Here is a 25,963-nt window from a genome sequence, read left to right on the forward strand (position 1 = left end):
AAGTGATGCAATCAAGTGACATAACTGGCAGTTGAGCAACAGATGCCAACAAAGTTCAAGAAGAGCAGCAACCCTTACAAAGGGGGGGGGGGGGGAAACAATAGGAAAAGAATTTCCACTTTCTAAGGTCACAAAAAAAATGTGACCTCAAGGCCTTTAATTCAATTGCAGCATTTTGCTTATGAAGCCACTTGGCTCTATTTCTTGGACAGGAGGAGCCAAGAAATTTATTTGTTGTTTAATTGGCAAATTGGCTGTTTAAATGCAGATGAAATTTTAGCTCCTTAATAGTTGAAGATTCAAAACTGTACAGCCCAAGTCTTAACACACAAGGAAATGATCCTGTTCTGATGCCATGGATGAAATGGAATGCTCTGACTTTCCATCCATTCTATTTATGACCATGAGCTGTAGGGGCTCTAATCAGGATAAGATGATTAACAGGTAAAAAGTGAGAATATTACCAGTGATGTTCAGGTTTCAATCCAATTGCGGCTAGTGGAAATAAAACCCAAAGGCCAGGTTCCATAAGGAAATTAAATGCAGTAGCCTAATTGGATTTCCTACTAGATTCAAGCCTGCAGGACAAAACCTTCTGCAATTTAATGGAAAATAATATCAAAGTTGCACCATAAGCACAGCAGATGTTATGAGTGTAAACTACCAAGCTGGTATAGTGAAAGATTTGAAGCTCCTCTAATATCTCGCTTGCAGCCATTATTGCAGGGATTTTCGTTCTTCATGCACTGAGAAACTCATCAAATGAATAGCCATGAAAGCTAAGAATGTCACTGAGGAGTCTTAACATTTATTTCTCATCCTAGTTGATCTTGTGGTAATGGGCTCCATCCTGACCTATTACAGTCTACTGTGACGAAAATGCTTTCACAATAGTGTCGTCAGGAATGAGAGCTCTCATTCTTCTCGGTGAATGAAGCTCTGTGGATGTGAGGTTGTTGAAATCTTGACTACTTACTGCAACGCCTTTTGAAGATAGTAAACCTGAGCTCTATACCTTGTTTACACCACACGCTGCATCCGTAAAGCGAACAGCATTATGAAGGACACTTCGCACCCCTCATACAAACTCTTCTCCCTCCTTCCATCTGGCAAAAGGCACCAAAGCATTCAGGCTCTCACGACCAGACTATGTAACAGTTTTTTCCCCCAAGCCATCAGACTCCTCAATACCCAGAGCCTGGATTGACACCAACCTACTGCCCTCTACTGTGCCTATTGTCTTGTTTATTATTTATTGTAACGTCTGTACTGTTTTGTGCACTTTATGCAGTCCTGGGTAGGTCTATAGTCTAGTGCAGTTTTTGTAGTTCAGTGTAGTTTTTGTATTGTTTCATGTAGCACCATGGTTCTGAAAAACATTGTCTTGTTTTTACTGTGTACTGTACCAACAGTTATGGTCGAAATGACAATAAAAAGTGACTTGACTTGACTTGCTGCTTGTAAACAGTAGCCACTCATTGGATACATCTCAGAAGCAAATTATCTAGTCACTGAACAACACTAACTTTATCATATTGGGTTTTGTTTTCTGCTTTTAAAAGCTCAGTCTCAAGCAGAGTTTGGTGCTTATGGACCAGAATTTGAACACCCTGCTATAACTGTGATAATGGGAAAGGGTGTGGGGAAGGAGTTGGCAGATACACTGTTTTCTTGCTGTTCCTGTTTTTTTCTGCAAAACAAAACCAATTATACATAAAACATTTCCTCACCAGGTGGTGCAAGTCTTCACACTCACCTAAATCAGGCTTCAGGTCAGTTGGCAAGCTTAGTTTTCTTGACACCTTCGCTGAAAGAAAACCCACAGAAAAATTAGATTTACAGCACTTGATGCAAACCATCACTGAAGTGTGAACCAATACTATTGATTCCCTGCTTCAAGCCCACAAATACTAACTCAGGAATAATAATAGATGCTAGGTCTTTATGAAAAATTTGTAAATTTGGCTTGAAATACAAGTAATGTTGACAAAGGTCAGCACTTAGATGAAGAAGAGAACATTAAAATTAAGACTTTCACAGATCTGGAACAAATGCAGGTCAGTCAGTACAAGGACTACATGTGAAGGGAACTTGACAAGAGTGAGAAGTTGACTAGGGATGCATCTATAAGTCTGGATACAGAGCATGGATAAAAGCATTAGCAAGGAGCTGAAACATTTAATTGTCTTCAGAGCTTCTGATATCGAAGTTACCAAAGATTTTTTTTAGCTAATCACCAAATTCTTTGTAATGAGGTAGCACCTTATGAAAGAAGCTCTTACTTCAGTGATAATAGACTACAGAAGAGATGAAATTCATTACTTGGTTAATATTATCAGAACCATCAATAGTCTGACACAGACAATGCTTAAAGTATATTTCTAAATCTTCACAGGTATTAGCAAATCAACGAATTAAATAGAATATACATGTCAAACAGAAAAATAAAATCACAAGCTTTCCTGTCACTTAATTAAAAACTACTGAAATAATATTGAAAAGCAAGAACTCCTGTTGGCAAGTTATGTTTCAAAGTGACATACAAAAAAAAGTGGGGCAAATAATCTGCCAGCCATGTGATCCTACAAGTTTGTACTATAATTATGACTGACCATATATTTGCACTGTATTTTCCCCACTTTCCCACATCTCTTGATTTTCTTAAGCAACCAAAAACACTCTCCCTCTTTAATATATTTATTGTATATTGTATAATTTGGTGATTGGTTAAGAGAAAATCTTTCATGACTTCAATATCACAGCACTTAACAATTAAATGTTTCAGCTCCTTTGCTAATGCTCTTATCCATGCTTCTGTTACACTTAGACTTAGGCTACGTCCACACTAGACCGGATAAATCCGTAACTAAAGCTTTTTCTCTTCGTTTTGACCCCCCGTCCACACTGAAACGGTGTTTTCCTCCCCTGAAGACGGAGCCTTTCTAAAACGCTCTCCAGAGTGTGTAAATCTGAAAACACCGGATGCGCGGTGTAGTGTGTACGGGGTAACCAGAGCTTTTTAAAAATGCTGTCATGACGTGCCAGAACAGATGGTGGTGGCAGTGCAGCATTTCATTGTTTTCTTGAATGCAACCTCCAACACCACCACAACAATGGCGGACGGCTTCATGCGTGTATTGTTTACTTTATGGTCCACGTTAATTTCAACCCCCCACACAACCTAACAATTTCAGAACAGACGGCAATGAGACTGAAGCCAGAAGAGTTAGAAATGTACTCACCAAATACTTTGACCCATAACTTACTCAATACTGAACAAATAAGTATACTCACTTTACAAGTGCTACACATGCCCTTATACTTCCTCCCTCACCACCATTCAGGGCCCCAAACAGTCCTTCCAGGTGAGGCAACACTTCACCTGTGAGTCGACTGGGGTGATATACTGCGTCCGGTGCTCCCGATGTGGCCTTTTATATATTGGCGAGACCCGACGCAGACTGGGAGACCGCTTTGCTGAGCATCTACGCTCTGTCCGCCAGAGAAGGCAGGATTCTCCCAGTGGCCACACATTTTAGTTCTGCATCCCATTCCAATTCTGACATGTCTATCCATGGCCTCCTCTACTGTAAAGATGAAGCCACACTCAGGTTGGAGGAACAACACCTTATATTCCGTCTGGGTAGCCTCCAACCTGATGGCATGAACATCGACTTCTCTAACTTCCGCTGGGGCCCCGCCTCCCCCTCGCACCCCATCTGTTACTTATTTTTGTGCACACATTCTTTCTCTCACTCTCCTTTTTCTCCTTCTGTCCCTCTGAATATACCTCTTGCCCATCCTCTGGGTCCCCCCCCCCCTTGTCTTTCTCCCCGGACCTCCTGTCCCATGATCCTCTCGTATCCCCTTTTGCCTATCACCTGTCCAGCTCTTGGCTCCATCCCTCCCCCTCCTGTCTTCTCCTATCATTTTGGATCTCCCCCTCCCCCTCCAACTTTCAAATCCCTTACTCACTCTTCCTTCAGTTAGTCCTGACGAAGGGTCTCGGCCTGAAACGTCGACTGCACCTCTTCCTACAGATGCTGCTTGGCCTGCTGCGTTCACCAGCAACTTTGATGTGTGTTGCTTGAATTTCCAGCATCTGCAGAATTCCTGTTGTTTGTGTTATACTCACTTTACCCTGTTTTCTGTTCTTGCTTGTATGAAGGTGGTTTACCTATTTATGTAAGTACTTCTCTGACAATAGATGTGTAACAGCCTAATGTAACATTGTATGGAAATACAAGATAACACTGATGCAGGCATGTTTTATACATTTAACAAGGTGCTTTATTAATGTATTATGTGCAAAAATTCAATAGATGCAATTGTCACTACTTCCAAAATGTCATTTTTAAGTAGTAGCTTATGTTTGGCATAGACGTGAAAATGTTAAGGCTAAAAAAGGAAAATTGTAAGTTTCACTATTGCTCAGGTAAAAATAAAATCAATTTTGCCTGGTAACCTGTTTTATTGCACATGTTAAATACAGCAAAATAATACAGAAAAACATGGCAAAAGTAAAGGCAACAAATGAGGTAACAGCAAATTTCACTTTTGCCCAGTAACAAGCCTTATTACATTTAGTTGCAGCTGTCGTCCCTTTCATCAGTGAAGAGACTATGGTTGTTGGAGATGTTTCCAGGGTGACCCCTCTGTGGGGGTGGGGAAGATGTTGGTGGGGCCACCTTGGGGTCTGTGTGTCCATACATGTAGCTATTGTAGTGGCTGTGAGGCTGGTATTGTGGCGGTGAAAAGTACGGGGGGGGGGAGCAATCATATTCCTCATCATTGCAAATCCTTCTGCAACAGAGTTAGTCAGTTTTTCAATGTTCATCATCAGCTGGGTCATACTGTCCGTGAACTCCCTGTCGGTTGCCTCCATACGCTCCAGTATTTGTTTTTTTAGTTTTAAGTCCTCCTGTGTGAGAGCCAACAGCTGTCCGTTGTTTGGCAATTTCCTTTTAAGTTTTTCTAGTCTGTAACTGGACAAACACACCAAACATGTCGTAGCCATCATCTGTTGCTTGGTCCAAACTGTTAGAGTTGGGCATACTCGTCGAAGCGGTTGAATTCTGTAGATGCATCCTGCGCATGCCCAGTAGGAAGAGATTCGCCCAAATACCCGTTTTAATGCAGACAAAGGTATTTTCAAAAACGCCTGGTGTGGACGCCTATTGTTTTTATGCGAAACCGGCGTTTTCAAAATTATCCGGTCTAGTGTGGACGTAGCCTTAACTTACTTTTGTAGACTTCAGGAGAGGGAAACTAGAGGTCCATAAGCTGGTGCTTGTCGAAGGATCAGAGGTGGAGAGGGTGATGGGTGTCACTATCTCAGGAGGCCTGTCCTGGACCCATCATATAAATGTAATTGAAAAGAAAGCATGACAGTGCCTCTACTTCCTGAGGAGTCTGCAGAGATTCGGCATGTCATCAAAAACCTTGACAAACTTCTGTAGATGTACAGAAGTGTATTTACAGGCTACATTATGGCCTGGGATGGGAACACCAATGCCTTTGAGTGGAAAATCCTACAAAAGGTAGTGGATTCGGCCTAGTAAATTACAGGTAAAGCCCACCCAACGATTGAGCACATCTGTATGAAATGCTGTCTTAGGAAAGCAACATCCATCATCAAGGATCCTTACCACCCAGCCATGCTGTTTTCTCACTCCTGCCATCAGGTAGAAGGTACAAGTGCCTCACGACTTGCACCACCATCTACCTCTTAATCATTAGACTCTTGAATGAAAGAGGATAACTACACTCATCTATTAGATGTTCCCACAACCAATGCTCTCACTTTAAGGACTCTATCTTGTTATTTCATGCTCTTGTTATTTATTTATATTTGCATTTGCACACTTTTCTGTCTTCTATGCTCTTGCTTTCATTGATCCTGTTTACAGTCACTATTCTATAGATTTGCTGAGTATGCCAACAGGAAAAATAATCTCAGGGTTGTATGTGGTCTCATGTATGTACACTGATAATTAATTTTACTTCAACCTACTGACTGTGCAATCAAAGTTTTCTGATATAGAAAATTGAGTGTATAAAATTTCTCCCCCACCCTATATAGGAGCCCTTATCCTGAAATTTTGATTCATTTCCCAGCTCTTCAATTACAGAAGTCTCTCAGGAGCTTCCCTGTCAGGTACTAACAATTATCAATGCTTCAAACCTCTTCTGAAGTCGAGATCTGTTGATCTCTACCCAGTATCTGTATAGATCTTCTGATCTCTACATGTATTCCTGAATTACAAATGGTTAATTTACAAATTTTCTCCATAGCACCACTGTCTCTTTGGGGGTACAAGTGTTGAATTTATGGATCTATTTTTCACTCTAATTAAGAACATACATATAAATACACATTGCATCAAGATCCACACACATAAAAGTTGCTGGTGAACGCAGCAGGCCAGGCAGCATCTCTAGGAAGAGGTGCAGTCGACTTTTCAGGCCGAGACCCTTCGTCAGGACTAACTGAAGGAAGAGTGAGTAAGGGATTTGAAAGTTGGAGGGGGAGGGGGAGATCCAAAATGATAGGAGAAGACAGGAGGGGGAGGGATGGAGCCAAGAGCTGGACAGGTGATAGGCAAAAGGGATACCAGAGGATCATGGGACAGGAGGTCCGGAAGAAAGACAAGGGGGGGGGGACCCAGAGGATGGGCAAGGGGTATATTCAGAGGGACAGAGGGAGAAAAAGGAGAGTGAAAGAAAGAATGTGTTTATAAAAATAAGTAACAGATGGGGTACCAGGGGGTGGTGGGGCATTAGCGGAAGTTAGAGAAGTCGATGTTCATGCCATCAGGTTGGAGGCTACCCAGACGGAATATAAGGTGTTGTTCCTCCAACCTGAGTGTGGCTTCATCTTTACAGTAGAGGAGGCCATGGACAGACACGTCAGAATGGGAATGGGATGTGGAATTAAAATGTGAGGCCACTGGGAGATCCTGCTTTCTCTGGCGGACAGAGCGTAGATGTTCAGCAAAGCAGTCTCCCAGTCTGCATCAAGATAATGCATTTTGTACAGTCTTTCAATTTGTGAAATTTCACTTGATGTTTCCGGGAACACTTTGCTTTCATTAACCGAAGAATAGCAATACATACAAACTATATTCATTAGCTTGGACCAATGGAGTTGAGAGCAGGTGGATGTTAATATATATCAATTTAATTACGAAGTAAAAGAGAAATTCATGCCCATGTGCAATAAATGATTTAAACTCCACCATTCTCCCAAAGTTTAGAATCACATTGAAACTTTCCAATTGGACTTACTTTTGTACTCAAGAATGTTACTCAAATTTCATGCTGAGCAAATACAATGTGCAGTTCTGAGCATGCTACCAATAATCTGCCTTCAAGATGATTCAAAGTAGTTCATGCAACCCAGGCACTTGTGGCTCATTATGGATTAGCAATAAAGTGGAGAGAAAATGATAACTTACAAAGCTATTAAAAGCATTACAAATAAAACACTGTGCAGCTCCTGTGACATTCTAGTTCATTCAAATTTGTTTTACAATCACAATTCAACGACTAAATTCTTTTCACTAACAATGGTGATGGTTCACAAGTTGATACTACATAAAGCAACAGTCAATATGTGAATTGAAAAGTACAAATTCATGCATTTGAAAACTTAATTTTGCAGTAAGCAGTTACTAACAGCAGTTGCAAACCAGTTATTCTTCAGTCTGCAGTGAACTTTAATGATTCATAACATAACTAAGATGACTAAAAACATTAACAGAAACAAATGGTTCAAAATCCTTTAACAGAAGGCTCTCCATATCAGCAGCATGTCAGCATGGGAAGGTGGGCACTATGTGTGTGTGTGTGTGTGTGTGTGTGTGTGTGTGCCCGCCTGCCCCAGGTAGAGATCAACAAGAACCTCGACACCCTCCCCATAGTAGATGAAGTCAGGAAGGCAGTGAAGCAACTCTCCTGTGGCAAAGCGCCAGGACCTGATGCAATCCCTGGTGAGGTATACAAAGCAGGAGGCCCTGTCATGATGCAAAAGCTGACTGTACTCTTCCAGTCCATGTGGAAAAAGGGACAGGTCCCGCAACAGCTGAAAGATGCCAGCATAGTCCACATCTACAAGAGGAAAGGCAACCGCCAGTCTTGCAACAACCACCGAGGCATCTCCCCCTTGTCCATTGTGGGGAAGATTCTGGCCCGCGTCCTGCTCAACCGCGTTCTCCAACATCTTGAGTAAGGTCTGCTCCCAGAAAGCCAGTGCGGCTTCCGTGCTGAACGTGGGACCGCGGACATGATTTTTGCTGCGCGCCAGCTCCAGGAAAAATGCCAGGAGCAACACAGCGACCTCTTCGTGACCTTTGTCGATCTAACCAAGGCTTTCGATACGGTCAGCAGAGAAGGCTTGCGGAAGATCATGGAGAAGTTTGGCTGCCCCACCAAGTTCATCACAATCGTCCCACAGTTCCACGACGGTATGATGGTGAAAGTTCTGGATGACGGCGACGAATTGAAGGCCTTCCCAGTGACAAATGGCGTCAAACAAGGCTGTGTTCTTGCCCCGACTCTGTTCAGTATGGTATTCTCTGCCATGCTGACAGATGCCTTCCGTAACTACGAAGAAGGAATCCACGTCAGATACAGGACTGACGGCAGGTTGTTCAACCTTAGGTGCCTGCAGGTAGTTACAAAGGTGCAAGAGACTGACATCAGAGACTTCTTGTTTGCTGATGACTGCGCACTCAACACCAGCACAGAGCAGGAGATGCAGCGTGAAATGGACTGCTTCTCACAAGCCTGCGACAACTTCGGTCTCACTATCAGCACCAAAAAGACCGAAGTTATGTACCAGCCTGCCCCAGGAAAGCCATACCAGGAGCCACGCATCACGGTGAAGGGCCAGAACCTCCAGGCAGTCGACAACTTCACCTACCTGGGCAGCATACTCTCTCGCACAGTGAACATAGACGCTGAGGTCAACAACAGGATTGCCAAAGCCAGCGCCGCCTTTGGGAGACTCCGTGAGAACGTCTGGGAGCGGAGAGGACTCAGCCTTACCACCAAGCTGAAGGTCTACTGTGCAGTGGTCCTTACCACCCTCCTTTACGCCAGCGAGACCTGGACTGTCTACAGCAGACACGCCAAACAGCTCAACCACTTTCACCTGAGCTGTCTTCGCAGACTCCTCCACATCAGTTGGCAGGACAAAGTCCCCGACACGGAAATCCTGGAATGAGCTGGGCTCTGCAGTGTCTACACCCTCCTGCTGAAAGCCCAAGCCAGGTGGGCTGGACATGTGGTCAGAATGCCAGATAGCCGATTGCTTAAGCAGCTGCTGTACGGAGAACTGTGTCAAGGCAAGCACTCAGTCGGGGGGCAGAAGAAACGTTAGATAGACTGCCTCAAAGCGTCCCTCAAAGGCCTGGGTGTCAACTTCAACACGTGGGAGACGCTTGCCCTCGACCATCCAGCTTGGCGCAGCAAGATCACCACAGGAGCCCATGCAGCTGAAGTCAGGCGCATCATCGAGGCGCAACGAAAGCGTGCTGTGCGCAAGGCCCGAGCAGCATCCACTGCCACGACAACACCTACCCACTTGTGTCCCACATGTGGGCAAGCCTTCAGGGCCCGGATTGGCCTCATCAGTCACCTCCGGACCCATAGCCACCAATCTCCCATTTGACTTTGAAGCCATGGTCATCTTCGACTACGAAGGACGAACAACATACATACACACACACACATATATACATACACACACACACACACAAATATATACACACACACACACACACACACACACACAAATATATACACACACACACACACACACACATATATATATCACTGCCTCTCTCTCTATATATATAGGCAGTGGGCTGAACCTCAGCAATGGCTTTGGTCTGCCCAAATGTTCAGATGAAAGAAATATTTGACCACTGAGGTCTATCAATCAGGAAATAATGAAGGAGTCAAAGGACACAGAAATGAAGTAAAGCTAGATATAATCACTTTATGTATGAAAACCAATGCTCAATTTTCAGATAAAGTAGCCAAGAAACAGCATTTAGGTAAAATGAAGGCTTGTTCAAGGATAGATTTGAGGCTGTCAGAGATAACCATGAGGGCATAGTGGAGAGAACAATGCTAGTGCTAATGACAGGATGAACAAGATTGAAAGCTAGCAAGTATTAAACCAACCAGCTAGCCAGTCAAGAAGTTGCAAGTTGGGTGGCTTGGTCGCTATACCAAAGGTTGCAGACAGGTTAAGGAAGACAAGCAGGGACAGATCACTTGTTGCAATCTAGGATACTATTGATTTTGACTGGAGTGGATTAGGTGCCAAAGTGGAGTCAAACTGATTGGAAACAAATAGTTCAAGGTAAAATACACAGATTGAAAAGCTCAACATTTAAGAACTGTGAAAAGGGAAGAAAAGTTGGAAAGGGGCCATTAGTTTTCAAGGAAAGTTCATATCTGAATAGCTGTAGTGATTGCTTGCTTCCACTTTTGTAACCCAAGTGCAAGACCCATTCTCTAAGGACCTGAACATGTAACCAAGCCTGACATTTCCAATGGTCTATTAAGGATGTGCTCCATTGACAAAGGTACTTGCTATGAGACATCTTTCTTTCTTACGAGAATGAAATTGCTTAAAACGATTGGTTGTAAAGTACTCATGGTATTCCTAATTCCATAGTTAATTTCAGTTAAATCCTAAAATGCATGAACCCTAAGGTTATAGTGTTGAACTCCTAATGTGTTCATGGTCTGCACTTTAGTCAATATGAGTAACAGGGTACTGCTATGTGATTCACAGTTTGATCAGGGTCGACAGTGTCACTTGTACTTTAAGTAGCCACAGTGTGATTTTTGTCAAGTTAGGAACTTCCCATGGTTTTTTGCAGTAGAGAAAAACCAGGTAGTTATACTGTCAGACTTGAAATAAGACATTTACAGTGGTATGCAAAAGTCTGGTCAAAATTTCTGTCACTGTGAATAGCTAAGCGAGTAAAAGATGACCTGATATCTAAAAGGCATGAAGTTAAAGATGACACATTTCTTTAAAATTTTAAGCAAGATTACTTTTTTATTTCCATCTTTTACAGTTTCAAAATAACAAAAATGGTAAAGAGCCTGAAGCAAAAGTTTGGGCACCCAGCATGGTCAGTACTTAGTAACACCCCCTTTGGCAAGTATCACAGCTTGTAAACACAAAATAATCTGCAGATGCTGGGATCAAAGCAATACTCACAACACGCTGGAGAAACTCAGCAGGTTGGGCAGCATCCGTGGAAAAGATCAGTCAAAGTTTCGGGCCGGAACCCTTCGTCAAGACTGTAGAGGGAAGGGACAGAGGCCCTATAAAGAAGGTGGGGGGAGGGTGGGAAGGAGAAGGCTGGTAGGTTCCAGGTGAAAAACCAGTAAGAGGAAAGATAAAGGGGTGGGGGAGGGGAAGCAGGGAGGTGATAGGCAGGAAAGGTGAAGAAGGAATAGGGGAAAACACAATGGGTAGTAGAAGGAGGTGGAACCATGAGGGAGGTGATAGGCAGCTGGGGGAGGGGGCAGAGTGAAATAGGGATAGAGGAAGGGAGGGGGAGGGAATTACCGGAAGTTGGAGAATTCTATGTTCATACCAAGGGGCTGGAGACTACCCAGACGGTATATGAGGCGTTGTTCCTTCAGTCTGAGTTTAGTCTCATCATGGCAGTAGAAGAGGCCATGTATGGACATATCTGAATGGGAATGGGAAGCAGAATTGAAGTGGGTGGCTACCGGGAGATCCTGTCTGTTTTGGCGGACGGAGCGGAGGTACTTGACAAAGCGGTCCCCCAATCTGCTTCTCCACCTGTCCATTCCTCTGGGGATTATAGCTTGTGGTCCTACTAGTTGCAATTTCCCTAGCCAGCAGGTACTGGCGCAGCTCGTCACTCATAAACGAGGACCCTCTGTCACTGTGGATATAGCATGGGTATCCGAACAGAGTGAAGAGCTTGCGCAGGGCTTTTATAACTGATGTGGTAGTGGTGTCTGGGCAGGGGATGGCCGGACCCCATGGACAACAGCATAACAGACAGCTTGTAAACACTTTCTGTAGCCAGCTAAGAGTCTTTCAATTCTTGTTTGGGGGATTTTTGCCAATTCTTCCTTGTAAGAGGCTTCTAGTTCTGTGAGATTCTTGGGCCATCTTGCATGCACTGCTCTTTTGAGGTCTATCCACAGATTTTCGATGATCGACTGAGGGCTATGGCAAAACCTTCAGCTTGCGCCTCTTGAGGTAGTCCATTGTGGATTTTGAGGTGTGTTTAGGATCATTAACCTGTTGTAGAAGTCATCCTCTTTTCATCTTCAGCTTTTTTACAGACGGTGTGATGTTTGCTTCCAGAATTTGCTGGTATTTAACTGAATTCACTCTTCCCTCTACCAGTGAAATGTTCCCCGTGCCACTGGCTGCAACACAAGCCCAAAGCATGATTGATCCACCCCCTTGCTTAACAGTTGGAGAGGGGTTCTTTTCATGAAATTCTGCAGCCTTTTTTCTCCAAACATACCTTTGCTCATTGCAGCCCAAAAGTTCTATTTTAACTTCATCTGTCCACAGGACTTGTTTCCAAAATGCATCAGGCTTGTTTAGATGTTCCTTTGCAAACTTCTGATGCTGAATTTTCTGGTGAGGACGCAGGAAAGGTTTTCTTCTGATGACTCTTCCATGAAGGTCATATTTGTGCAGGTGTCACTGTACAGTAGAACAGTGCACCACCACTCCAGAGTCTGCTAAATCTTCCTGAAGGTCTTTTGCAGTCAAACGGGGGCTTTGATTTGCCTTTCAAGCAATACTATGAGCAGTTCTCTCGGAAAGTTTTCTTGGTCTTCCAGACCTCCACTTGAACCTCCACCGTTCCTGTTAACTGCCATTTCTTAATTACATTACGAACTGAGGAAACGGCTACCTGAAAATGCTTTGCTATCTTCTTACAGCCTTCTCCTGCTTTGTGGGCATCATTTATTTTAATTTTCAGAGTGCTAGGCAGCTGCTTAGAGGAGCCCATGGCTGCTGATTGTTGGGACAAGGTTTGAGGAGCCAGGGTATTTATAAAGCTTTGAAGTTTGCATCACCTGGCCTTTCCTAACGATGATTGTGAACAAGCCATAGCCCTAACAAGCTAAATATGGTCTAAGACCTTGGTAAAAGTTATCTGAGAGCTCAAATCTCTTGGGGTGCCCAAACTTTTGCATGGTGCTCCTTTCCTTTTTATCACTCTAAAATTCTACAAAACAAAAATATACTAATCTTGCTTAAAATGTTGAAAAGAATGTTTCATCTTTAACTTTATGACTTTTGGAGATCAGATCATCTTCTACTCACTTGACTATTCACAGTAACAGAAATTTTGATTGGGGTGCCCAAACTTTTGCATGCCACTGTATTTATTAGAGGCAATGGTTTCATCCCATATTTACTTCAAAGTATTGTACTGTTGTTTTCCATGAAATTTGCTTGCATGTCCAAAAGAGTTTCCTGGAAACCAAGTGAGATGTTCAACTTATTAAGCCTCCATGGATGGAGAAATTGGATTCGTTTTTCATGTAATCAGCTTTCTGGTATGTTGCAGGATCTTGGCAAACCTACCCCCTTCATGCTTCTGCCAATTTTCCTCCCTGAGTCTGTTATTTTATGATTCTTCCTCCTTCCTTTTCTCCTCTACTTGCAATTTGCCTGCTTTCTCCCAGTCAATTCCTCAATTTATTTCCTCCAGGGGGAAAAACTCTCCAGGACCCTGTGAGAGCAGGTGCAATGTGTAAGGCCTGCTCCATTCCACATGATATCCTTATCCACCGTATGGAGAGATGTTAATAACTTCGAACGTATTTTTCAGTCAGGATGGTTTGTTACCTGGAAGAGTACTAGCAGCTGCTGACATTCCCATGTTCCTGATGTTCATGCAATTTTCTGCTGCAGACATTGTAAGCAGAGACATCTTGCAGTAACCTTGGTGAGTTGCTGTACTACATTCCGTAGATGATCCACACTAATGTCATGAATCAGCAATAGCAAAGGGAGTGAATGCTTTGGATTGAGGGCTGTGCATCGAGTAAGCGGCTACTTTGATCAGGATTGCAGTTTCTTGACATTTTTTGCTGTACTCATCCAGGAAATTGATGATATGCTATCATATTTTTGACATTTGCAATATTGATAATGCAAAGGAGTTTCCAAGTACCGTCACTGCAGAATATTGTTTCTTACCATTCTTGTACAGAAGTATTTATGTGGCTAAAGTTGTTAGGATGTTAATTGTGGGAGGTTTGATCACAACAAAATAGCCACCACTTGTGCGGATTGAATCACACTTGCCACTGATTTTAATGTGATCCACAACTTACTGTTCCGCAGCAAGGAACTTCATTATCTGCAGTTGCAAATGGAACTGAACAAAAAGATTTATTGATTACCCAGCTTCTGTGTTTACATTGGAAGAAAAGTTGTTGATAAAGAAGTTGAATATGGTTAACGTTGAGCTGCTGCCCTGGATCCTTTAAAGGAATGTTCTGAAGCTAAGAATGACTGATAGACAAGATTCTCCTTGAATTGCATTGACATCAAATTTGCAAAAGTTTCTTAATAATACAGTCAAATGCTCCCTTGAGTCACATCATCCCTCCTCTGGTATTCAGCTACTTTGTTCATATCTACTTAAAAAGTGTAAAGAGATCTGGATAAACAGCCCTAACAAAACTGATCATCAGTGTCAAAAAAAAAAGCAAAGTACTGGAGGAACTCAACAGATCAGCATCTATGGAGGAAAATGAATAGTTGATGTTTCAGGTCAAAACTCTTCATCTGACTTAACCACCAGAATAAAAAGGTGATGGGCAAGAGATTGGGCAAGAACTGGCAAGCAACAGATGGATCCAGGGCAAGGAGGGGTGATTGGTGGGGTGGGGGGAGAGGGTGGTAATAACTAGGAGATGGTAGGTGCAAGTATCAAAGGGCTGCGGATGGTCAACATTGATATGAAAGGACTGGCATGGAACCAAATGAGGGAGATGCGGTGGACAGATAGTAGGGCGTGTGTGGGTGATAAAGGGAAATGGGTTGAAGAGGGAAAAGAAACTGGATGTTAGGGTCAGGGGTTTGCCCATCACTGATATGACCACTTAAATGCACAATTGCTCAATTCTTTCATCACCTGCTAAAATTAGGCAGGTAGATTCTTCAAGGCTTCACAGGTTCAGTCAAATGTTGACACTACTAAGCTACTCTTGGAGATGCAAGAAGCTGCAGGTGCTGGAATCCGGATGAACAATCTGGAGAGGAGAAAGAACTCTCTCCATCTACCTCATTTTTTTTTTGCTTACCTGCCTCCATTTCTACCATTGCTCACCTCCACTCCTTGCCCCTTCCTTAACTGGCACAACCTGCAGTGGTCATGTACCACTCCCTCATCCACAAATCACCTCCAACTCCTGTTTCATCACTCCCCTTCTCCACTTCATACTGGCCATTTTACCACTCTACGCCCTGATGCAGGGGTATGACTCAAAACGTTAAAAGAGTTAAAAATTCCCATTCTTGGTGATAATCAATGAAGTTAACCTACAAAAGTAAAACCTGCATTGCTCTCTTTGATGAGACAAAACCAAGCAATATGAACAAGAATCTGGGATGCTAGCCAAAAGGTATAACTTTATAAGTATGACTGCTTGATTGTGTAGCTTGTGAGACAACTCTCCAAACTGATGCAAAAGTCCATAGAAGACTTTGAATGGTTGATTGAGTTGGAGCTCACATCCAATGCCAGTAACTTGTTTAATGTCACCTTGGTAAATGGTTCCTTAAGGTTGTCGCAGCTGGGGGGGGGGGGGGTAAAAGGGGATAAGCTCCCACTACCTATTAAAAGTCCCCACTAGCATGCATCTCAAATAGCCTCTGATAACCAAGTCTAACCTCTGACCTTCACATGTGGCTTAGTTACTAGGCCCAGTGGAACCACTTCTACTGACAGGAGAAGGAATAAAGGTGGGTTACTAGCCCCTTAAAACTTGTCACTTAGTGCAGAAGGGGTTTGACGGCTGTGGTTGGCAGCTCATCTAACTCTGATCTCAAAACTCCACTGCATGCAGCTATATCCACTCATGGGGAAGGATTCAGGTGTAAACCCCAAGGAAAATTTGGAGTCCCCAAGGCAGTCCTACATTGAGTTCAACACTGACTCCTGCAACGTCACTGGTGCCAAACGGTATTGATCTCTGCTGCTTCTTTGGATTCATCAGCTGTGTGGAGAGGGGAAGCCTGTTTTACTTGGAGTATTGCCAACAGTTTTGGGCCCCATATCTCAGAAAGGTTGTGTTGCCATTGGAGAGAGTCCAAAGGAAGTTCACGAGGATGATTCCAGGAATGAAGGGGTTAACATATGATGTGTTTGGCAGCTTTGAGTCTGTATTGACTGGAATTTAAAAGAATGCAGGGGAATCTCATTGAAACCTACCGAATGTTGAAAGGACTAGATAGGGTGGATGTGGAGAGGACTATGGTGGGGGTCTCCAGAACTAGAAGGCACAGCCTCAAAATTGAGGGGATGACCCTTTAGAACAGAGGTAAGGAGGAGTTTTTTTTTAAAGCCAGAGAGTAGTAAATCTGTGGAATGCTCTGCCACAGACTGTGGTGGAGGCCAAGACTGTGAGCATATTTAAGGCGGAAGTTAATTGTTTCCTGATTGGTCAGAACATCAAAGGACGTGGTCAGAAGGCAGGTGTATGGGGTTGAGTTGGATCCAGGATCAGCCATGTTTGAATGGTGAGCAGGCTTGATGAGCTGAATGGCCAATTCTGCTCCTATGTCTTATGGTCTTAAAGCCTACCGCATGCAGGCTGCAGATCGTACTGGCGTGGTTTGCATATCAATTGATCATAGACAGCTAGAACGCAACATCCATGGTGACCCTGATCAATGGAGGGCTCGAAGGTTAATGTCATGTGGTTTATTCTGTTTTGTTCCTACTTTGTTTTGATGTGGCAGTTTGAAGGGTCACTTCACAGGGCAGTTAAGACCCAATCACACTGTTTGATCTAGGATGTATATATTTTGGCAATTTTGGGCAGGGGCAGCACACAACTCCTCCTATAGGGCATTTGTGAAAGAGATAAAGGATTTAAGACATCTAGTAGTTTTAAAGTGTAGCTGTTAATTTCCAGACTTTACAATTCAAATACACGAGCTGCTGTGATGGAACCTGAAGTTGCCTCTCAGGATCTTTCAGTCCACACCATTCCTATTCTGCAAACTTAACCAATTTTATTTCTTATGACTGTCATTAGATCAAAAAAAATGCTAACAAATTTTGCCAACACAGAAACAAAGCCCAGGATTGAGGAAAAAAATCAGAATTTTGCAAAATAAGATCAAGGTACTGAACAGAAAAGGTAAAGAAAAAGAGCAAACTAATGAAGTAAATAACAACAGAATAAAAATTTCTAAAGATGAGTAAAAAGGAAAAGATTAGCTACAAGTTATATGGGTCCTTTACAGACTGAGACGTGAAATTACAATTATTGTGTGTTTGTCTTCAAGATACAGAAATCCTTCTATAATTTGTGAAAGTTAAATGGGAAGCTCAAAAAAGCTCTGAAATAAGTGGGTATGGACATGGTGGATACACTTGACCATCATCTTTAAAAATTGCAGAGATTAAATCACCTACAGTTTGGAAGATTCAAAATGCAAACTAGAGAGACAGAGAGAAAAAAAAAGAAAAATAGGGGAAACTATAGACCTGCTGATCAGTCACAGAATTCAGTATTAACAAGGTGGTGAAAGGTTCCTTGGAAAATAGCAATAAAGTTGGGTAGTCAACATGGATATACTGCATGAAAGGAAATTATATTTAATAAATCCATTAGAACTTGAGGTTGTTATGAGAGAATAGTTCTCTACCTTGCAGAGGCTGACGTCTAGCTCTCTGAGACCCCTGCATATTTTCACACTGGACCACGACTCCAGCACCATAATGATTTCATTAATCTAACTTCTCCAGAGATTTTCCTTCCACAGCCTCCAGCCTCATCTTGCTTCTCCCTCCTCCCTAAGATCCCCAAGCAGGACAGTCTTGTGATCCCATTGTTTTGGCTTCCTCCAGGTAAACAGAATCCATTTCTTCTTGTCTCTCTTCTTAATCTCATTCAGTCTCTTGACACTATATCTGACAGATCTGTTGCAGTCCACTATTTTAAGAGATTCCAATTTCATGGCCTCAACAACAGATTTTCACCAACCCAATCCCTTCTGGACAAGATGGTGCTGAAATCATGACTTAGATTTAGTTGTTTTATTAGGTTCATGGGGATAGTTTTGGGGGCAGAGAGGGAAGTCAGGGGAGAGGTTAAGGTTTAGGAATAAGGATGTGATGGAGTTAGAGGTCAGGCTGGAGTCTAGGCTTCTGCTCCATGCTCGAAGGCCAGCTACGTGGACGTGTAATGAAGGACAAAGGATGGTGGCCCTTCCAGGTCAGCATGTCATGGGATAATAGGCCCATGCAGAGAAGAGGCACGAGGCCCAGAGTTCGGGGGCCTGTCATTGGCAGGTCCTGAGGTCAATACTGAAGAGAGAAGCCTGAAGGTCGAAGACTGAAGTTGGCAAGTATGGTACTCAAGGTCTGACGGCTGAAGCCCTGGGTCTGTGCAGCTGTGAGTGCACTGGGGAGGTCAAAGGCCCAATTTTTGCATCTGTGACTCCACTGTAGGCTGGAGGCCAGGAGGCAGCCTATCTTGGGGTTAAAGGACTGTCTGTATTTGTGAGTGTGTAGGTGGGAGGAATGGAAAAAAGGTGTCTACTTTGCTGTTATTGTTGCTGTTGATTTTGTTGTTCAGCTGAACATTGTGGGCATGCTGTGTTGGCACCAGAATGTGAGGTGATACTTGCAGGCTGCCCTCTGCACTTCCGTAGGTTGTGTTGGTTGTTAACACAAATGACACATTTCACTGTATGCTTTGATGTACATGATAAATGAATATGAATCTATACTTCCATGGCCTGAGTGTCTGTCACTTCTTCCTCAAAGAGCTGAACAGTCCTCCTCTTTCATTTGATCAAACTCATTTCTCAATTAAAGCTCCAGCTACTGAGCTCAAGCTATGCCTGCTTCTTTATGGAATGATGTGCATAAGTCCTTGCTTTGATGTCCTATTTCAGCCCCTAACCTCACCAGTTGTTCCAATACATTACTGACTATATCAATGCTGCTTCCAACTCCTATCGAGAAGTCAAAGATTTCATTGCCTTTCTTGTTAATTTCACTTTTCCCTTCCCCTTCTTGACTTTTCTTTCTCTATCCCAGAGGATAGGTTAGTGACCAATAACCATTAAAAGATAACAGAGCAACCTTGACAACATTGCCTTCTGTAAGCATTTTTTTACCAGTTTCTCAGTCTCCATCTCATCTTTTCTCACAATAACATTTTCCACACATATACCTCTAAAATACCTTCCCTCTTCCTCAAGTATGGCATCCCCTTCATTTTGGAGACATGGCTCTCAGGTCCCCGTTTCCACACTACTTTTTCAACGACTTCTGCAACCTCTTGCCAACCCCCTCACTGAATGCTTAACTTCTACCACTTTCATGGAATGTCTTCCTCTGACATATCTTTCCCTCCTCTTTCTGAAGAGACCATTCCTCTCAAAACTCTCCACTGCACTCTTTCATCTTTACTAACACCCCTTCCCATCTTTGCAGTACTTTCCCAAGCAATCGCAGAATACTGAATACTGGCATCTCCCATCAAAAGGACCAAAAACTCCTTTTGGAGAAGCATGGTTCTTGGCTCCTCTGCATACAAATTACTGAATGTTAACATGGAGATACAGCTGTATAATCAAAATATTTACCTAAATTGATAGAAGAACCAAGTTCATGAGAGAAGGCTTCTTGCTGTAATTATCTAAAGCTCCTGGAAAACTTTGTATAGTCTGGTTTACATGCCCAAGGACGGATGTACTTATAGCATGAAGAATGCTGCAATAATTCACCAAATTGATTCCTTGCTCAACATGGTTTGTCATACGAAGGACAATTAAGCAGATTGAGTTTAGATAGAGTGAGGAATGAGGGGTGATCTCAATGAAAAATACATAATTCTTACAGGCTAGGTGCAGAGCTGATATTTTCCCTGGCTAGGGTGTCAATAGCCAGGGGTCATAGTTTTAAAATAACAGGCCAGCCATTAAAGACAATGACAGCAATAAAATTTCTTCATTGAAAGTATTGAACTTCTGGAATCCTGTTACTTAAGGGTTATAGAGTTAGTGCAGGAGCATGTTACTGAGATACAAGGTCAGCCTTTTCGTTACTGAATTTGAAGGAGATGGACGTGAGAGCATGGAGGAACAGCTAGTGAAACTCCTGAAATGCCTGCTTCACTGCTGCTGCTACTGTGTGGTCCAGAATCTCTAGAGGAGAAGGCCCCGAGTCCTCGGCTTTGCCTGTTGCTCGGTGAGGCTGGTGGGAGGCTCGAAGTTTTCGGACGGACTCAGAGTTCGCTGCAGTCAGGTGCTTCCAATGGTGCTGCATTGGCGAGTTAGCGGCGCTTGGAGATTCATGGCGGGGAGAGTTCCTCCCTTCTGCCGCCTACATGGGATGAAGAGTCTATTGAGACTTTGAGACTTTTTTTTTACCATGCCCATGGTCTGCTCTTTATCAAATTATGGTATCGCTTTGCACTATACGTTATAATTATGTGGTTTTGTCAGTTCAGTCTTGGTTTGTCCTGTGTTTTCTTGTGAGATCATTCTGGAGGAACGTTGCATCATTTTTTAATGCATGCATTTCTAAATGACAATAAACGGAAACTGAACTGAATGGCAGAGAAGTCATTGGGTGCCAAATGGGCACTCCTGTTTCTAGTTTTGCAATAATTCTGTGCATTCTAATAGTACCAGATAAAGATTATACCTGGCTTCATCCTTCTGCATGCAAAGTCAAAGAAGACCATGAGAATATATCACAATCACAAGTCTGAGCACTCTTACCACGTACCCCGGTGCAGCTTTTGACTAAACATACAGCTAGTGGGAAGTCTTGCAAAACGCAACAAAATTTACTAACACGAGCCCCACAACCTTGAAGCAATACATTTTCTGATTTCTGCCAGAGACCTTTTCATAATGCAAGTATGTTAGGTCTAGCAACCAGGCGGAATGTATCAAAGTGTTGAAATCACACTGTTGAAATGACTAATAACTGAATCAACAAAAAAAATTAAGTCATGATTAAAGAAGAAAGCTGAATATATACTAATTTATTTGCCTCTTTGTTTGCTAATGTCATTTCCACAAGTCTTTCAATGAATCGGTACAATTATTTTATATACATCCTTGAAAAAAGCATTATCATTGCTATTAACAGAATGATTTTGATACAATGAATTACACAAGCAAATTCAGGGAGAGGAAAAGTAATTACAAACGGGTTCTCTTTTGGTCAAGTGTTTCATTTCCGCTCAATACAATTCTGATATAATACAACAGTAATTAATTAATTGTTAATTCATTAACAATCATGCATTGCACTAACAGAAGAGAAACAGCCCAAAAGCATAAAGTGTGAATTTGTAAGTCACCAAGTAAGATGTTTTGATTACTTATTTGTATTCGGTTAGTATTTCAGAGAGAAAGGCATTAGTTATAGATGGAATTGTTAAATCATACCTATGTCAGATACTATGATCTTGGACAATTTTCTGCTTTTGTTTTTCACTAGAAAGGTATAATAATTTATATGTAAATAAAATGAAGAGAGTTCAAATTTGGAAAAAAACTGAATTATATTGTGCCATAATACTGTACCCCTTTCTATAAAGTTAGATAATTTCTGTTCATCTTCAGAATTGCATGAAGAGGGAGAACCTACACAGGAATACATTTACACAGAATTAAAAATGAAATGGCATTAACATTTTGTCTTTGTTAAACAGTCTAGGTTTGAATATGTATGTGGAACAATTAACTTAATTCATGCAGCTGAGTCCAGGGCATTCCAGAGAAATACAAATTCATCTCCTCAGAAATATACTTGAGTAATTCAGAAATGGGTCTCTCCCCATTTTCTCCCTGCATTATGCACAATGATTGCCAACCAATGTAAATATTTAGAATTTCAATTATTAGTGCTAGCTTTGTTCAAAACAGTCACCTGACATCAAAATATTGCCAATTATTCCACAAACCAATTTCTACTAAATGGAAATGCAAGAATTTTTCCCCCATTAGAAAGATTTTCCTTTATGTTAGTACAGTGCAGGCATACACAGGACATTGTACATTAAAAACACATGGAAACCTAAAATAAAGACAGTGTTCAAAGCACAAAGGTTACAGTAGTGCACAAGGAAACTTTAAATCTTCATGGTGACTTAAGAGTCTGCAGACACCAGATAAAAGCTTGGCCTCAACAGTGACCATCCCCAACAGTGAGGATTCAATGAATATTAAAAAATGGGTCATCATGTCATCACCCAATATCAGCACATAGTTCTTTTCTTAGAATAGACTGTTGATCCAATGGCAATTTACAGGTTGAGGTCCAGCGATACAACATAGGCTGGGTATTCTGTAAAGAACGGTTATAACCAATCAAGACACAAGATACCTGTCATATGAATCTGCTTACCTGTGAATGAAATGTAACCCTTAACAATTTGTCAAGCACCACCAAATATTTTTGTTAACATAAATCTCCCAATAAATCTGTTTTTTTTTCTTCCAGAAAATGCATCAGATCCAAAGAATGAAGGCTGTTGAAGCTATTCAAATCCAGTGTTGCCTACTTGAGTTGCACATCTCTAAGGTCATCTAATATTCTCAACTTTCAAGTGTATCCAGGGAATGTACAATGAACTGCCAACAGAAATGCTGGATGCAAGTTCAATTTCAACTCAGAATTTTATTCAAGCAGACCTGAACACTCTTACCACAAATCCAAATAACTGCTGATTAAAAAGTAGAAAAAGACAATAAAAGGAAAATTGTCACAGCAAAGTTTCTATTTTACAGTCCTTTCAATAAGCCTTAATAAGGCAGTGATGGGACACATGAAAGCATTAGTCAAAACTGCTGAGTCATCCAGCAGAACAATATCATAACTGCTGAAGAGAGTCACACCACTATCCCAGCCAGAAAGGTTTATGTAATTTATGTAATCAGCACTGCAGCAAGAAAAAAGGGGGAATAATTTTTAAGCATAAATTGCAACTATCCTCCACTCACTGGATTTTCCTGCGTATAAGAATCACTGTACTTATACTGGGAGATATTTTTGCAGTAATGAGTTTTGTTTGCACCTGCAGTCCACATATTCTTTTTAAACAAATTCTTACTTTGTTATTTGTTGACAAAATAAACTTTGTTTGCTTTGCTCTTTTGGGCAAGATAAAATCCTGTAGCAAGACTCACCCACTTTACAGCAACAGTAGTGTAAATAATCTTATCATCATTACCTATGCTTTTCTGACTTTCAAAATTGTCAGGCCACAAAATTAAAGTTGCTCGAAATGCTATGGATGTGCACTTGCAAGGACCTTTCTTGCATATTTTTAGCACAACCTATGCTCGCTATCTGATTGGTAAAGAAACAGTTCAAGTATTCATAGATTGTGATGCCAATCCTTTGTAAGATGCCAATTTGATGGCAGAAATGATCTAGCTAGCTTCATTTATTAACTACGCACAAAGGTCTGGCTTTTAGCAGCAGAGAAATTTGCCTATTCTCTTACACTATCTGCATTAAAGATAGGGATCCTCAAACACTTGCAGCTTATTGGTAACAAGAAGAACAAGACTTGGTGTAGATTAACTTGTCTCTGATTGCTGGATGACAAAGGAATTGAAAAGACTGGTGTGGCTGAAGTTGAACTTTTGCCTTCTGCAAGATGCAGCTAGAAATAGGAGTGATGCAAAGACTTATCAATCAATGCTTTAAGAAAACTGGATTTTCTAGAAGCTATTATCCTCCATCAATGCAAGGAAGAACATTGCTTGAGGGGTTTCTTCCTTCTCCGAGGTCTTCACAGTGATGCATCACAGAACAAGCTCAAAACTATTGTACCACCTGCAAAGTCAGCAACCGTTACTATATTCATGGCACTCATTCTTTCTAAGCTGTTCTACAGACATCAACATTTTTCAACTTGTAACACACTGAAGTCTTAGGGAAGTAATCAAGGATCACAACAAGATGGACTTTTTCCAATGCTACAGATCAATAGACAGAACCAAGTATGGGAATCTGAGTTCTATATAGCTCCCAATGACATAAGGAGACACCTGCTAAATATTTTGATGATCACAATTTGAATATTTTCAAGATCTTAGAGAAAGGAACATCGATATAACCAAAGCCAGAAAATTACTGGCATTGCAAAAGCAAGTTTGATGTTGAATGGTCTTTGACAAATGAGTTGACTGGTATTGCCAAGGTCTTGACACTACCTACAAGGTACTTTAGGAGTGTGATGGCTTACCTTCCATTTACCTGATAAGCACAATTCCAACAATTCTCAAGCAGCTCAACATCAACCATGCCAAAGAAAGCTGTTTGACTAACACACTGGACAAGGCCTCCAGAACCACAATGAAAAAACCGGGGCAACCACTCACCCTGTGAATAGCTAAGTCTTTATGTAAGGTCCTCCAACCTGTATTACTGTTTGTTAGTGGTTACAGTCAAGAAAACCAGACCTTAATCAGGGTGAATGGTCTTAAATTGGTGCTAGCCACACACGAAAAGTATTCCATTGATATGTTCAAGGTCAGTAATATTACAATTATTAACAGCACATCTCTGAAATTGGATCAATTAGGCTGCAGCACATATTCTCTGCCTGTTCTGATCCCTTCTCGTTTTCCAGCACTATTCAATTTAACCAAAAGCTTTATCAAGTGTAGATCAAACAAAAATGATAAAATAACTTGAATCTGAAGCAGCATTTAAACAATTTTGTTGCAAAGAATTTTGCATGATAATGGCATATTAATGAATTTGTGAAGCAGGAAGTGCATATGCCAAATTTATTGCATCTCTGAGTGATGCACTGCCTCAAATCCCCCACTTGCACAAATTTGTTATTGGCATTGTTAATAAGCAAAAACACCTGCAATACAATATACTCTGTAAATGTTTATTTTAATCACACACAGATATATTCACATTTCAAATCATTTTGTTATCAACTTTCAGCATTATTTGATGACACTGGCCTACAGCATTAACAATAGTGATATGATAATGCGGCTCAGCCAATGGGCTGTTGCAGCAGCTCACCAGTATTTGGTCAGGTTTTGTAAGGATGTTTAAACTATCACTGGTGTCTTGATCATACAGGGCACAAATTTGAATCACAGAATCCAGTATTTCAGAAATGCACTGCTATAAAATGGTCAGACAGCTTTCGCTTTCCTTTAATGAAAAACTATCATAAATTCAATAACTTAATATGAATTAGAAAACCGATTTACCACCACATATTAATTATGCATATTTTCACACTGGAAAATGTTAAGTTACAAGATCTCTAGCTCACTCTTTTACTGGACTTTATAACAGACGTTAGATTGTTATATCATGCTCTTCACATGCACAACATATAATAAGTACCCAAATTAAATTAATCAACAATTCACCCCCACCACCCCTCCCATAACAAAATCATAAGATAGACTTACCTGATGTGGGAGACTTGCAGCGATCATCCATAGCTGTGGAACTCTCGTTGATATCACAGAGACCTAGTAAAGACAATCAGCTTATTACTGTTTGGTGACAGTAATAACAGATAGCTTATAGTTATAAATATATAAATAACTAATATGAGTGCTTTTAATGTACAGAAAACATTCCAAATTGTTTAAAAGAGATATATATCGCCACACAACAGAAGCCTATGTTACCATGGGAAGTATTTCAGAATCCGACAGGTTTAT

General features: G+C 41.6%; 1 protein-coding gene across 7 annotated transcripts in view; it reads right to left on the bottom strand.

The window, feature by feature from the left end:
- Window positions 1-25,963, bottom strand: part of LOC140201476 (syntaxin-binding protein 5) — a 228,458-nt gene that overhangs the window by 51,281 nt on the left and 151,214 nt on the right. For 3 of the 7 annotated variants that reach the window (XM_072265644.1, XM_072265645.1, XM_072265650.1), the window contains 4 exons: window positions 25,706-25,768; window positions 21,833-21,892; window positions 21,695-21,742; window positions 1,757-1,807 (listed from right to left, as the gene is read on the bottom strand). In XM_072265644.1, the coding sequence (XP_072121745.1) occupies window positions 1,757-1,807; window positions 21,695-21,742; window positions 21,833-21,892; window positions 25,706-25,768 (222 nt within the window). The remainder of the gene's footprint in view (window positions 1-1,756; window positions 1,808-21,694; window positions 21,743-21,832; window positions 21,893-25,705; window positions 25,769-25,963) is intronic. The other 4 variants (XM_072265646.1, XM_072265648.1, XM_072265649.1 and 1 more) reach the window with 2 other exon arrangements.

The sequence above is a fragment of the Mobula birostris genome, chromosome 8 (assembly GCF_030028105.1).
Source record: "Mobula birostris isolate sMobBir1 chromosome 8, sMobBir1.hap1, whole genome shotgun sequence".
Lineage (NCBI taxonomy): Eukaryota > Metazoa > Chordata > Chondrichthyes > Myliobatiformes > Myliobatidae > Mobula > Mobula birostris.